The sequence below is a fragment of the Perna viridis genome, chromosome 14, assembly GCF_037379345.1.
Source record: "Perna viridis isolate PV_CMFRI_1.1 ecotype Kerala chromosome 14, ASM3737934v1, whole genome shotgun sequence".
Classification (NCBI taxonomy): Eukaryota; Metazoa; Mollusca; class Bivalvia; order Mytilida; family Mytilidae; genus Perna; species Perna viridis.
In genome coordinates this window covers 21,522,432-21,537,369 of record NC_142458.1, presented here as the reverse complement: position 1 = coordinate 21,537,369, position 14,938 = coordinate 21,522,432, and the positions used below count along the sequence as shown (strand labels likewise).

The 14,938-nt window shown below is 32.0% G+C and overlaps 1 protein-coding gene across 1 annotated transcript; it reads left to right on the top strand.

Annotated features, from left to right (window-relative positions):
- Positions 1-330: 330 nt before the first annotated feature.
- Positions 331-11,070, top strand: LOC148598619 (calcium load-activated calcium channel-like). The gene is made up of 7 exons (XM_088562310.1): positions 331-443; positions 5,907-5,984; positions 6,763-6,819; positions 8,085-8,131; positions 8,420-8,487; positions 9,202-9,346; positions 10,781-11,070. Exons 1-7 carry the CDS (start codon positions 383-385, stop codon positions 10,871-10,873), a joined length of 549 nt encoding a protein of 182 aa, XP_088418436.1. The 5' UTR covers positions 331-382; the 3' UTR covers positions 10,874-11,070.
- The last annotated feature ends 3,868 nt before the right edge of the window (positions 11,071-14,938 follow it).

The window sequence follows — 14,938 nt, the reverse complement described above, 5'->3', positions numbered from 1 at the left end:
GTTTTATTTATGAGTTTATGAATTTTTAAAATTCAGCAGTGTCTTTTAAACGTTCCTGAAAATGATCAATTTTCAAGATTTGATTTGATTTTCTTGGGGTTGGGTTTTTGAACTGATTATAACACAGTTGTACAGTGGACTGCTCCCATTTTTAAATGATTTGCAGCCCGACTACACATTTATATACTAGTCGATTCCATATATTTGATAGTGGGAGCAAGTCCACATGGATATACCGTCCATAATTATAGTTCTGTGGTTACACATTTAAACGTCAATTTCAATAGATTTGGTGAACTTGCAAGGTTCCTTTCCGGAATGTTTGGTCGGTTCTTAGCTAATTCTTAACCGGAAGTTGTACACGCACAGTGAAAAAGTCAAAATGTTATCAGATTGTTTATTGATCATATTCATCTCGATTTGCACTGCTTTGCTTGGTGAAGGTATAAACAATACAAATTTGCAGTGTTTTTTGCATGTTATAATCTTTTCCCTTGTTATTGCAGTGTAGCGAAGCCAATTTGCTGAGCCGGTTTGCCGGATGATTTGTTTACCATTTTGTCGTTGTACATCATCACTACATGTACACGTATTTAGTCGCAGCACAGAATAAAAATGCAGTTTATTTAAGAGTAAAAACAATGTTGGATAATGATGATAATACAAATGAGGATCTAAAGAGACATTACCCTGGTTTTGTGTCAAAAACATACAGAATCATGACGGAAACATCAGATTCATTACAGAAATGTTGCCGCAATTGTACGACTATTAATGTCATTGTGAACTGTGTTCCCATTTACTAAACTGTACAGTTTTCTGTTAGTGTTATATACTAGTTTAACTACAAATTTGATAGTGGAAACAAGCCCTTGTACTTAAAAGTTGACAGCTTTTATGTTGGTCAGACACAGAATAAGTCACAGAAGTTATGATGACTGGGCCAAAAATAAAATATTCTTTGTTTCCCAAATCCCAATCGACCTGAAAAAATTGTTGCGACCTAAATAATTTTATTGCTGATTGTGTGTAGAAATTATTTTTGTATTTGTTGTTAAAGTCCATGCTGTGGTGCTCCTATAAAATGGAGGAGCCAAATACATAAGAAGGGGACACTGTTCTTTAAAGCGCATTGATTATTGACATTGATGAAAACACATCGATGATGCAACTAGGCTTTCACGGGTCTTTACTATATCCTCTAGATTGTTCGTTAATTTAAATAAACACATAGACGCCATTCTGTCGGTTTCTGTTGCCGTTTATTCGGCTGGAAACTTTAAGAAACAGTTGTTAACAATGGCAAAGATTTTCAAAGATGGAAATATTTGAACAGAACCATCCCACACTATTCTCATAAAAGCAGACAGCCCTTACTTCTCCCTGGTAGTGGGTGGTAAGGGGTTATTTTCGTGTACTGTTCCGGGCATTTTTTATCTTTCATGCATCATGATTAGGATTGTTTATTTTTTTCCAATCTTGATAACTCATATGGTTAGGGTCTAAAATGTGTAACCTGTACCTGCATCTGTACCAACTTTTCCCTGTACCCAAATATTGATTTGTTAAAATATTCCTTCTTACGCCACGTTTAAGAACTGAAAATTGCATGAGATGTGGAAAAGTCTGTTTTAATTCATTTCTAATGAAGAATTTGATGAATATTCCTTCTTAAGCCACGTTTAAGAACTGAAAATTGCATGAGATGTGGAAAAGTTTGTTTTAATTCATTTCTAATTAAGAACTTGATGTATATTTTTCTGATATCTCTTGTTTGATCGGTTTTGTTAAGTCTAAAATGTGTAACTGGAAGTTACCATACCCAACTATTTATTGACTATTTCTCACTAACCTATCCCAATTTTACGCTTTTCTAAAATTATTAAAGAGGTTAAAACTTCACCTTAATGCTATGGATAAAATTTTGAAAGATTTGATATTTAAAAAAAAAGAAGTGATTGAGTTTGAATTCAATAATGTACCTAGCATCAATGCCGTGCCAGCAAAGAATGGATATGATCTTATCCAGAATATATGAAAAACAAAATCTCATAAACAGAGTCTGATGCTATTTTAATTTATGGTCAATGAAAATTTTAATTATATTATGACGTTTTATTGTCAAATGTACAATACATTAGTACAGATAACAAAAATACCGGACTTTGACTTTGGGTATGGGAATATTGGGTTGACACATTTTAGACCTTTTGAAAACAGGAAATCGATTAAAATCTATTTTTTCAACAAATATTTTAAAAATCATTAATTCAAGCCTATCCATCATGTCATTTTGCAAATGTGTACCAACTTTCAGCTAGAAATATCAAGTAATAATGAAGAAATTGGCAAAACAGTATTTGGCTACATAGAAAAGTTGGTACAGTTACATTTTAGACCATACCATCGGCATGATAATTTTTTTTGCAACATACTGATAAAACATGTTTCAGATCGCTCAACACTGAGGACATGCTACGTCATTTGTACTAGGTTTATCATAGTCCATTGTTTACGAATACATTTTTTAATCATGCATATGACTTTCAAATTCCCACAAACTAAGGGATTTTATTTGCTTTTATTTTCCATGAACTCCATTTCAATTTCCATTTCAAAATAACTGCCATTTTTGGGCAGTATTTGAAAAAATTATTTGATTTTCAATTAAATTTGGTACATGTAGGAAAACATGTTTTCCTGAGTTGAACGGTGATTTTAAAAATTTGATTGGAGCAGCCATTTTCGAAATTGCTGTTATTTTCCTGCTTTTTTTTATTTACACTTACTCGATTTTCAACAATCCTTGGTTTTTGTAATAAGCATGGTATCCTGAGTTGAATGATAATGGTATATAGGTTAATTATAAACCTTGTTTTACATAAGTATCTGTATTTTTTCTGAATATTTATGTAAAACAAGCTATATAAGTTAGTACTAAAGGGTATAGTTTCTCTGCCTTCTGTGCAGCTGTCGGGGCAACAAATGAAGGACAAGGAGCCCCTTAAAACACATCGTATTGTGTTACCAGTGTGCTGTGACTGCATTATTATTGGCAAAATACCACCTAAAGAAATCCAATAATATAAATGATTTCAAAATATACATACTTTTATTTGGTAAATCTGACATGAGGAAAATGATAAATTGATACACCATAAAACTTTAAATACTGGCCTATAATGCTGGTTTGTAATTCCTATTTACAAATGCCAAAAAAAAAAAAACAATTTCCAAAAAAATAAAGTATTTTACCTACCTACCCACACCTGACTTGGTAGGGTCGGGTTTGGGGAAACAAACAAAATATACATAAAGTTTTATTTGGTAAATCTGACATGAGGAAAATGATAAATTGATACACCATCAAACTTAAAATACTGGCCTATAATGCTGGTTTGTAATTCCTATTTACAAATGCCAAAAAAAAAAAAATCAATTTCCAAAAAAATAATATATTTCACCTACCTACCTACCCACAAAAATATTTTACCTACTACACCTGACTTGGTAGGGTCGGGTTTAAAAACACATGGAATGTTCTTAAAATTTTAGTTTCTACAAAGAAGGACCACTGAGAATGGATATGTTTCACATCTGCCATCTGGAATCATCCTCCTAAGTCAGGGTTTTGAGTCCACTCTCGCTCCCTCAAACCCCTGACATCACTCATTCATATTTAGCGGGTATCGTCCAGCGCTATCTAGTGAGTTACCTAAATTAAACCCTGATCCAAAATCCAATCAAGTCACTCGTAATAGAAACTCTTCTATATAACTTACAAAATGGCTACATACACATGGCATCATATTTTTCGCTAAAGACTCTACAGTTATCATTTTTGGTCATATTGAATCATTTGTGACATCTTACAACTATCAGTTACTCGTATCATCGTTTACCTTTCCACAGACATTTTATGTCAAATCAATTTTCATTGGTGCTTCACACCCAGAGAACCAACCAATTGGAATTGGCTGGACAATACCCGCTAAATATGAATGAGTGTTGTCAGAGGTTTGAAGGAGCGAGAGTGGACTCAAAACCCTGACTTGGGAGGATGTCTGGAATGGGTACATGTATATATAAAGATCCTTGAGTTTATTAAATGTATATTTTGTATTTATTCTGAATGAATTTTAATTGTTATTTATTATGTGTGGATGATTAGCCTTTACAGGCTCCCCGTCCACAAATGCATGGACTAGCAGCCATTTCCTTTTTTTATACAATGTTCATGTGTTTCAAATTGTAACCTCTTGTTCGGCAATCGTGATCATATTTTGGTTATTCACTCTTTCCAATTCATTATCCTATTGTTGCATTCATAATTAGTAAACAATTACAATCAATGAATACAATAAAAAGTCAGTGATTTTTCTACCGCTCATCATTTTTGTCATTGACGAAAGACTTTTCAGAATGACGAAAATAATCTGATCTCATTTCGTCACCTGAAATCTTTGAAAGTACAAAATATATTAAGAACTATCAAGTGGAGAAAGTGGCAATTTTATTATTCCAAGCTAATTACAACTTGCAACAGGTGTCAAAAATTTGTGTAAACAATTGACTAATTCGCCAATTACACTGATCACGCACGTGAAGTAAATGTTGATCTCTTGACCACTCAAGCATGACTTTAATGCACACGGTAATATGCTGGTACAAAATTTCTGCTGGGGAAATTACTTTACTTCTTGTTAACTTTGTATCAAAATGACATAAAAAGTTATTTATTAATGTGGGTAATTTGGTCAGTACACAGGTGGCATTCTATTTTGTAGATGCATGTCAGCAATATTAACGATCTTGAAAATATAATTTATGCAATCAGTAAACTCTTTAGGACCAAAACTATCTAAATATAACTAAAATGATGACTTAAATTTGTAATTTACTTGGATTGGATCCTAAATCACAATTGAAATGGTATTTCATGAGGCAACACAGGGGAAATACCTATTTGAGAATACATGTATTTACATCTGTCCAATGTATGTATAACTGGTGTATGTTAAGGCAGTTCATATCTATAACTACACTGTGCTAGATGTATTTTTGTCTTTCTTCAAAAGGTGGCCATGCAGAAAACTGTTTTTTTTCAATATTAAAGAATGTAAAATCATGCTTCATTCATATGCAATGTACATTCAAGTTTTATTTAATGTCTTTACACAGTGCTGTAAATAACAGATTATACTGAACTATCTTTTGTCAGATGCAAACACTAACAGTATTTTAAAAAAAGAACCATTAAAATGGTCCTCATTTTTTCACACAAAGTGACTAAAGCTTTCAAAATCCTAGAAAAATCCTGAAAAGTGACCCATTCATTACAATGATTGCCCTAGTGCAATCAGGTTTTTACAGTATTTGGAAGACCTCCTTTGTTTAAAGAGCAAACTTGTCATGCCATGTTAGAAACAAATGTAATTAATGTACTTGTTGTTCAGTTTTGGATAACTCTGAATTCATTAACATTGTTGATATGATACACCTGTACATGTGTATTCATCTATCGTGTACTTGTATTAGAATCTTATCATAAAGATATATCTTGAGATGAAGAAATTATTTTGCTCTGTCATTAGTCATGAGATATCTTATTAACTCGGTTAGAACAACATTCTGGTTTTTATACTGCAGAACCTTGCAGTTTCCCCTTTCTTTGCCTCATCCTTTTATGTGAAGTCACTATCATGGTCTATGCCATAGGAGCTACACTGTTTACTCCACACCAGGCATTAATGAAACTATGCTGCAAGCATCACTGTTAGGGCATTACAGAAATTATTCCATCCAAACGGAAACATGGCTTCGTGCACGCTATTGTGTACACCTACATGTATGTTGCACAATTTATTTTTAGAATATTTAACTGAATAGTTTGCTTTTTGTTTTAGGTTTAACATGGGTACTTGTATACAGAACAGAAAAGTACAAGAAACTGAAAGCAGAAGTAGAAAAACAAAGCAAAAAATGTAAGAAAAAAATTTGCAATGAAAATTTCTATTACTACTTGAAAATTTTTCATGAACATTATCAATTATATTATGTAGCTCACTGTGTCAAAGTGCATGAGACAGTTGAAGAGATTATTTTCAAAATTTGATAGTACCCACTTTTTTGTTAAACCCATTTTATTACCCTTTGCTTTGTAGGAGGTATATTATGATCATCATGTCTGTCCATCGGTTTGTTCTACCACAACTTTTTCATTGCAGCTTTCTCTGCTTCTACTTTTTACACTACAGTCACTTGATTTTTTTACAGAAGCTTCATGTATGAATAAACTAATTTGAGATAAATACTGTAATCTGATTGGTTAAAATAATTTTGTTATATCTCAATGGATAAAAAATATTGACACGCCCTTTATCATTTAAAATTCAGAGTTACTTTTCTCATGTTTAAAGATAAAAATATGTTTTCAATTTAATTTATAAGAATTGGCTATGATAAAAATTTTGTCTATTGAAAAAAAAACCATAAATTTTCCATGCGCATATTGTTTATTGTGTGAAGTGCACCATAGCCAATTCTTAAAAGTCATAATGAGAAATTTGATTTCAGACTGTTTGACATATGATTACTAGAGAGGGGAGGGGGTATTATCCTTTGAGGAAGCTTTGCTCATAGTTTTTTACTTTTTACTGTAAACTGTTGATGATTAACTGTTTAAAATCTATACCAGTTGATCTCTTGTATGCTATTGTTTTACTGCTTTGAATTATCTAACTTACTGTGATGTGTTTACAGTGGAAAAGAAGAAAGAAGGTGGTGAATCAGCAGATAGGAGTCAAAAGAAAAAAATAGGTATAAACTGATACTTCATGTCACTGATTTTTGCACCATCAATTCTCAAGGACTTGTGTGCCAGTCCGAATAAAAGTCAGGTGATAGTCGAAGTATGGTCTTAAAAATAAACACCTTGCTTTGAAGGTGTAATTTTGTTATTATTAACCAAAGAACTCATAATAAAGTCAGATTTATTTCATTTAAAACAGTCATATATCAGTATAATTAAACAATTCAGGATGTCACTCTGATTGGAATTATGAAAATGTGTCATATTTAATTATCTACAGAATTTCAATTGGTCTTCAGCATATTTTGTAATAATCAGGGTAGGCCTTAAAAAAATCAGATCAAACAGGGATGAGAATCTTGGATTAAACTTTTGATTTTTGCCCCATTAACTCATGGTAAAAAAAAAATAGAAAAAAAAAGAAATCTTACCTACCTACCCATTTTTCAGGGAATGAAACCCTAAATAGATACTTCCTTTTGGTCTTATGCAATACCCTTATCTCTATAATTTGGGAATAGTACATGTTCCGATTTATGCAACAATAAAGGTCACTCGTCATCAATTTTTTATCAATTGCAGTCATTGATCTGTTATAGCAAGCCATTGAATTGGACCAGTTCTGTACCACGAGGCTGCTACTTCTTATGGAAATGATTTGTCATGTTTTATTCATTTTACAAATTTACTAAATAATGTTATTAAGAGATTTTTTTCCCCTAAATATTCTTTTGATTTCATATTGGACAGAATTTTCAGAAATCATCATACTAAATTTAAAACCACAATATGCATTAAAGGAGCTCAATTATTTGAAATATTAAAAATCAGATTTGACGTATAGGAAAATGAGAGGAAGTATATATATCATATACATGTATTTCACTGATAGCCGTTTCAGTCTTGAAAGTTAAATTTTGTCTCCAATAATTCTAAAATAGGAAGATTCTTTTTATATGCAAGGATGAGGAAATTTTGAAATCTAAATTTTTGAATATGGCTTGCTATTTGATAATTATTATTTAGATAGCAGTGAATTACTGAATGTTCCCAGTGTAATAAATTTGGATAATTCACACTGTGAAATAAATTCACACTCATTAAATCTAGGCTTTTTTCGGCACTTGTGATAATATTTTGGTTATTCACTCTTTCCAATTATTTATCCTATTATTAAACAGTGAAAATTTAACATAGGTATATGTACATTGTACATTGTACATGTATTGTTATTTGAAAGGGTACCAGTAATGAGGTTTATTGTATTTTGCAGAAAGACAAGAAGAAAAATTGAAAAACAATAACAGAGATTTATCTTTTGTAAGTATCTTAGGATTATCAACCCAAATATAGTTTTATTGTAAGTATCTTAGGACTGGATGTGATTGATCATCAACCCAGATATAGTTTTATTGTAAGTATCTTAGGATTGGATGTGATTGATCATCAACCCATATATAGTTTTATTGTAAGTATCTTAGGATTGGATGTGATTGATCATCAACCCAGATATAGTTTTATTTTTGTTAAAACAATTTGTGATGAACTTAAAATATCTAATGGAATGTTAATTAAAAGTTATTAAGTTTGTGTGAATTTCCATTCCAGGTAAAGATGAAATCCATGTTTGCTATAGGTTTTGCCTTCACAGCTTTACTCAGCATGTTTAATTCAATGTAAGTATTAAGTATATTTCTAATTTAGTGTTTGCAAGTTTAGATCATACATTGCTTATAACATATATTTAAAAAAAAATGTTCTCTGACATTCCCGTTTTTGTCACCAGAATCCACTTCCAGGAGTTATATCATGTTACTTCTGTCTTGTCATTCATATGAACATTCTGTTATGGACTACATGTAAAATTGTGGTTTTTGTTTGTTGAAAAATAAAGAATTCTAATTAATTTCTGAAATACATGTAGTATGTTATACCATAACATACCATAGTCATATACTTTTCTATTGTTAACAATCTCATACCTAGATAACTTAAGCAATTGGATCTTTATTTACATGAAATTTCAGTGCTCAGTGTTCTAGAATTCCACTCTCCTGTCTACTTACGCAAGTAAAATTTTTGAGTGGGAAAGTTATTTGTTATTTGCCACTATCCCTTTGGCAAGTAGAAACTTCCAACATTTGAAATGATTTATTAAGTTCAGAAAGCAGACTTTTAATGTTGGCAAGTAAATTTCCATTTCAAGTGTTCCTGTAGAAGTCTGAAATTAAAATAAATCGTAGAATATTGAGTGCTTTATAAAACCTGAGGGCTATGCTCATTTTGTTCTATTAAGTCTATATATATCAAAATGAAAGTCTAATCCGTATTTAGTATTTCAAAACTCATAGCTTTGATGCTTGATTGCATAATGTTATTTGTCGTTTCAGATTTGATGGTAGAATTGTTGCCAAGTTACCATTTACACCAATATCATTACTCCAAGGAATCTCTCACCGTAACCTGGCTGGAGATGACTACACACACTGCTCATTTATATTCCTTTATATATTATGTACAATGTCAATAAGACAGGTTAGATTATAAACCTCAAGTAGAATAAGTATTATTAAATTGCTTGACATAAACTGAAACTGAAGTAATGCTAGACTGAATTATAAATTCCTCATCAATGTCGGTATGTCTTCTCTCTGCAAGTGCTCAAGTAACAAAAAGAAGAAAGGCATGGGACCAAAATGACCAACGAGTAAAAATACATGTAGAAAATATCTAACCACAGGTAACTTCAACTAAAAGTAACTGTCACCTGACAGATAACTCTATAGTGAGTAGTACAATGACACAAGTAACTGCCTGCTCTCACTCCAAATGTGTAACATAAAATCAATACATAGGTGCTAAAACAAAATAATATGAAACATCAGGACAATATAAAACTTGATCATTTCCAACCATAGGAAGCAAGCACCATTCCACTGTAATGTTTTTTTTTACCTTAATGGTTCTTTACTCTGATCTACCCGATTTTGCAAATATCTGTTTACCTGTTGTTCCTGGTAAGATCGTCTGTAACTTAAGCAGATGATATGCTCATACCACTCTCTTTAACATTATTTATTAAAGTTGCATTTCTCAGAATAGAAAAATTGGAAAAGAATGGAAAAAAAAACAAAAGGGAGGTAACTGTAATCAAGACAAAATTTTCGTAATTCCTCAAAGCCTTTTTGAGTTTTTATTAGAAAAGTTAAAAGACACTTGATTTGTCAGCTAACAAATGTCTTAAAAATGGAAGAAAGTAACATTTTTGTTGTGAATAAATAACTTATATTGATAAAAACACAAAAGTAGAAAACTTTGATACTATTTTATCACACAAACAATGTTCATGTACCATATAAAAGGGCATTTGAATGACTTATTCTCTGTCAGAAGGCCTTTTAACCAGCAGTTATGTAAGGATATATTGTTACTCAGAAAAATACATAAAAAGTTCAAGGGACAATTAAAAAAAGGACAGATACTTTATATATCTTCACTGAAAAAGTCTTTTGCTAAGTTGTTACATACAGAAAGTTCAAACTTACGCATTGATAACTGTTATAAAAAAGTATTGTATCCTAGTTGAATGAAAAGTAAACACTACTCAATAATAAAATTATCAGGGATGTTATTTTTTTCTACAGACTCTCAGATATCTGTGTTTAAAAAAATTGTATCTTTCTCATTGTGATTTTATATTTATTGTGCATTTATTTCCAGTTTTTCAATTTCCACATTTTTGGTTTTTTTTTCATCTTATCCCTGCTATATGGTAGAAGAACTTTGTATTGTGGTATGTTAAAATGACAGATTCAATTTCTCATTAAAAACTTAGTTCTTGTACTGAAATATACATTTGCACAACTTCAACTCTGCAATTAAATGAAATTCCAAAAAAAAACCAGAAAATTGATACCAATGAAAAGTACCTTGATTTTATAATAAAAAAGTTATTATTTTTTACTTCAGAATATACAGAAAATACTTGGTCTGTCACCATCCAGAGCAGCCAGTAAACAGGGTGGTGGACTGTTCACACCTCCAACGCAACTCACCAAATAATGAACTGGATGGACATTTATCAATGATATAAGGGGTGGATAGATTTGTATTCAACATAATAGACTGAAATCAGGGCAAAGAATATTGAAAGATGATGGTTTTAAAATTCACTGGATCAGAAACTTAAACATGTGAAAAGTGTACCTGAAAAGTGATAATCATTTCACATTGTACAATAAAATATGTAAACAATACAATATATTTGCTACTTATTTACCTTAAGGGGTGAAAACTTAAGTTAAGGGACATAACTCCTATATTTCACTGGTGTGTTCGTATAAACAATTTTCAAATATCTAATATAAAAATTTTAAAATTTCATTCTGTCTCAAATAAATAGATGTTTATACAAATATTACTGATTTCAAGAATTATGACCCATAACAAAGGTCTACCTCATTCATCATTAGTTTAAAGTCTCTGTATATTGCAAAAAATAAAAAAAAAAGGAAGAATTATAAAGTACAAAGAACGACATTTTTAATCTCTTTCCGATAATGTTGTATTCTGACTATTATCCCTAATCATGGGTAATGTGATTAACCGTCACAGCTATTGTATAAAGTACCACCAGCCAGTTACTCATGACAGCCACAAATGTCAACGAATAGTACATGAATATCGGGTTGAAAAAATCTTGAAAAATTGAAGTTGTGATTGTGGTCTTTGACGACAAAATCCTGTAAAATTGAAGTTATGATTGTGGTCTTTGACAAATCCTGTAAAATTGAAGTTGTGATTGTGGTCTTCAAAGCATATCTGAAACTCAAAACCATTATTCATGGTTGTTACTCTAAAAACACATAGATACAAATATATAGTACTTGGAGGAGATATTTTGTAAAAAAAAAGATTCATCTTATAAATGTACTGAAGAAGATGCTAGAATTTTTTATTGACAACATATTTGTCCAGTGTGGTGGAAATGTTTTTCAACAGACAGTCTGCACTCCGACCGTTTTTCCGTCGCGCATCTAGTGAACACAATTCCCCTGAAATCGGGGCTTGATCCAGAAACTTTGAAAAGGAGGGGTGTCATTCGAGATTCCTCGGAAAAAATGGGGGTGCTATGACATTTGCCATTTTCTGTTAATTCTACACATGAAAATGACAAATTTCCGATAAAAAGGGGGTACCAATCCCCTTCACCCCCTCTGGATCAGTCACTGAAACTAGTGAGCAAACTAATTTTATGAACATTTGTATTCCCGACTTGCGGACCAACATTTTGTGAACATTTATCTCCCTTTGTAGCAGGTGTCTATTCGAAACACGCAAGGTTTTCCATCCAATAGGGACGATACTTTAGAAAATCTCGAAAGTCAAAAGGGAATTTTTCGTTCTACTGACCCTGCCATAAATTTTGTTTACCCGGGATACAAATAAAAATCATCGTTATGTAACATACCAACAAAATGAAACACCCTGTAAATTTTAGAAACACTGTTGTGTTTGTCTGCTGGGGATTCCGTTTTCATTCGAGTTACCTATTTTTTCTGCACCCGAATCCGAACATCGATTAGAGAGACTTCGTAATTATACCTGTTCTTACGGGAGGTAACTCTGCAAAAGCGTAATTAAGGGAACCAAGGTTATAGCGGTAATCAAAAGAATGTATATCCAGGGGAAAAGATTAGACATGGAAAACAGACATACACAACAAAGAACATAAAGTAACTAAAATCATACATACAAAGTAACAAAAGTAAATGAGCAACTTGGACTCCACTAAAAGCTGGGAACATGGACTAAGTGCCTCGGTAGGATAAGCGTCGTCTGATTTTCAAGAAAGACCCGCCGAGTTGCTCATAAAAAGTCAAGTCTGGGGTAGACAAACGAGGAAAGAAAAACTATGACCCGTTGAATAAATCAGTTTTCATGGTGCTGATGGATACACCATAACGATCCACGAGTTCTAGTGCGATACAAAAAGTCGGCAAGCTCTGGCATAACGTATGAGTTGTGATATGAACGCTCCATACGCAGGTGCCAAAGGGATGTTGCCACAGATGAAAGGAAAGTTGACAATTCTGAATGAAAAGTCATCACGTTTGTCGTAAAGTTTGGTCAATAGTTTTCCTTTACCATCGATTTCTAAGTGTAGATCAAGATATGAGGCTGACTTCACATTGTCTGTAGTATTCTTTATCTCAAGTTCTTTTGGGTAGATGCGATGTATCAAATCCCCGAAATTAGGATTGTTTAAAGATAATACGTCATCTATACATCGGAAACTGAGATTGAAGGATCTAGCCTAACGATATTCTTTCTTTCTGATCAGATCAGCTATAAAGTCAGCCTCATAAGAGTGAAGGAATAGGTCAGCAAGTAAAGGAGCACAATTCGTTCCCATTGGAATGCCGACCGTTTGTTGAAAAACACGTCCACCACACTGGACAAATATGTTGTCGATTAAAAATTTCAGCATTTTGTAAACATCTTCCTCTGTATACTTGGAAGATGATTTGGAATTATTTCTTACAAAGTATGAGGAATCTTTACCAAGAACTATATACTTGTATCTAGGTGTACCATCTTTTCTGGAAAAAAACAACGATGTATTATGTTTTTAAGTCGGGAACTGAGTATGGGGAATAGCATACAGTGTTGAAAAATCATAGATTTTAATGCTATTATATTCAGATAATAGTCTTGAACTGACTGTCTCCAAAAGATCTTTTGAATTTTTCAGGATCCACATTGAATTAGTACCACTACGGGAGTAACAAGTGTTATGGTAAGACTGCAGACCCTCTTTGACAGTTGTGAATATATAACAGGATAAAATATGGATGTATCCCGAGTTGCCCAAGTAGGGAATACAGCAAGAACGTTTTATGTAGTTTTACATTTTACCGGGAATTATTAATCTGCTTAAATATTGTTGGAGTAGTAGTCGTTTGAATTATTATAATTCACGAGATATTAGGAAACGAGATTTTTATGCCTGGGCAATTACCTTAGACGTTATGCTCGCTATGAATTGCGACCATGTTAAAAAGCACACCTATCTTTATTAAGTGACTATTGTAAACAACTAAAATTGTGAATATGTGAAAGCTGTATACCGTTGGAATCAGCTGGGACAAACTATTATTTCTGAATATTTAGTACAAATGGTCCATCTAATTCTTTATATTCGGTTAAACTTGTCAAAAAACCGTAAAAACTTCGAAAGTCCACCTGTCAGATGTAACAAATTGTAGGTCTAAAAAACTAAAATAGTGAATTGTGCTTCTGCAGAGGATATGACATTCGCAAAATTTTGTATGAAAGAATCGTCATGTTTTTTTTTTTTTTTTTTTTTGATAATAATCGAAACCACGTTTATTTTAGGCAAAAAGATGTTCAGTGCAAATATGAAAGTGTTTGTGAATAGACAGATTTCCAAAAGAGTTCTGTAATCAAATTTTATTATCAAAGTAAGTACCTATTTACACAATATTCTATTCCGATTCAAGCTTCCTATAAATGTACATACCTTTCAGCAATTATACGTCTGAAAAAAATTTCGCACTAACAAGAAAGTTACGGCTTTTTGAAAATGTCTCAAGAAATGTTTGAAGTGAATAATTTCCGCCTTTTTGAGAAAATTGCATGTTTCAACGCAATTCTACAATCAATTGGAAATTTCTTCTATGAAATAATTCTACTTTGTAATTGAACACACATATTTAATTTTTCATAATTCAAACAGTTTAAAACGGACAAAATTCGAACAATACAAATGTCTAGCGATTTATCATATTTTCTCTTTTTGAAAGGTTTCGATTGTTTTCCGTCGATCAGGATAATGGGGGAATAAAATTGAAATATTTTCTCCTTCAGATAACCAGAACCGGACACATAATCTCGTCTCCGTAATTACTAGTATAGAACATGTAACCAAAAGAATATATAAGCTAATAAAGAATTGAATACGTTCTTAGTTAAGACACAAGGACTTTAATCGGATTGGTTTGATTGAAACACAACGTAGAGTTGTCAGAACTTAAAAAATTTATAGAAAGACAGAATGCTAATAGATAGAATGAAAGTAGAAAAGGGAGTCTTAAACATTTTTCA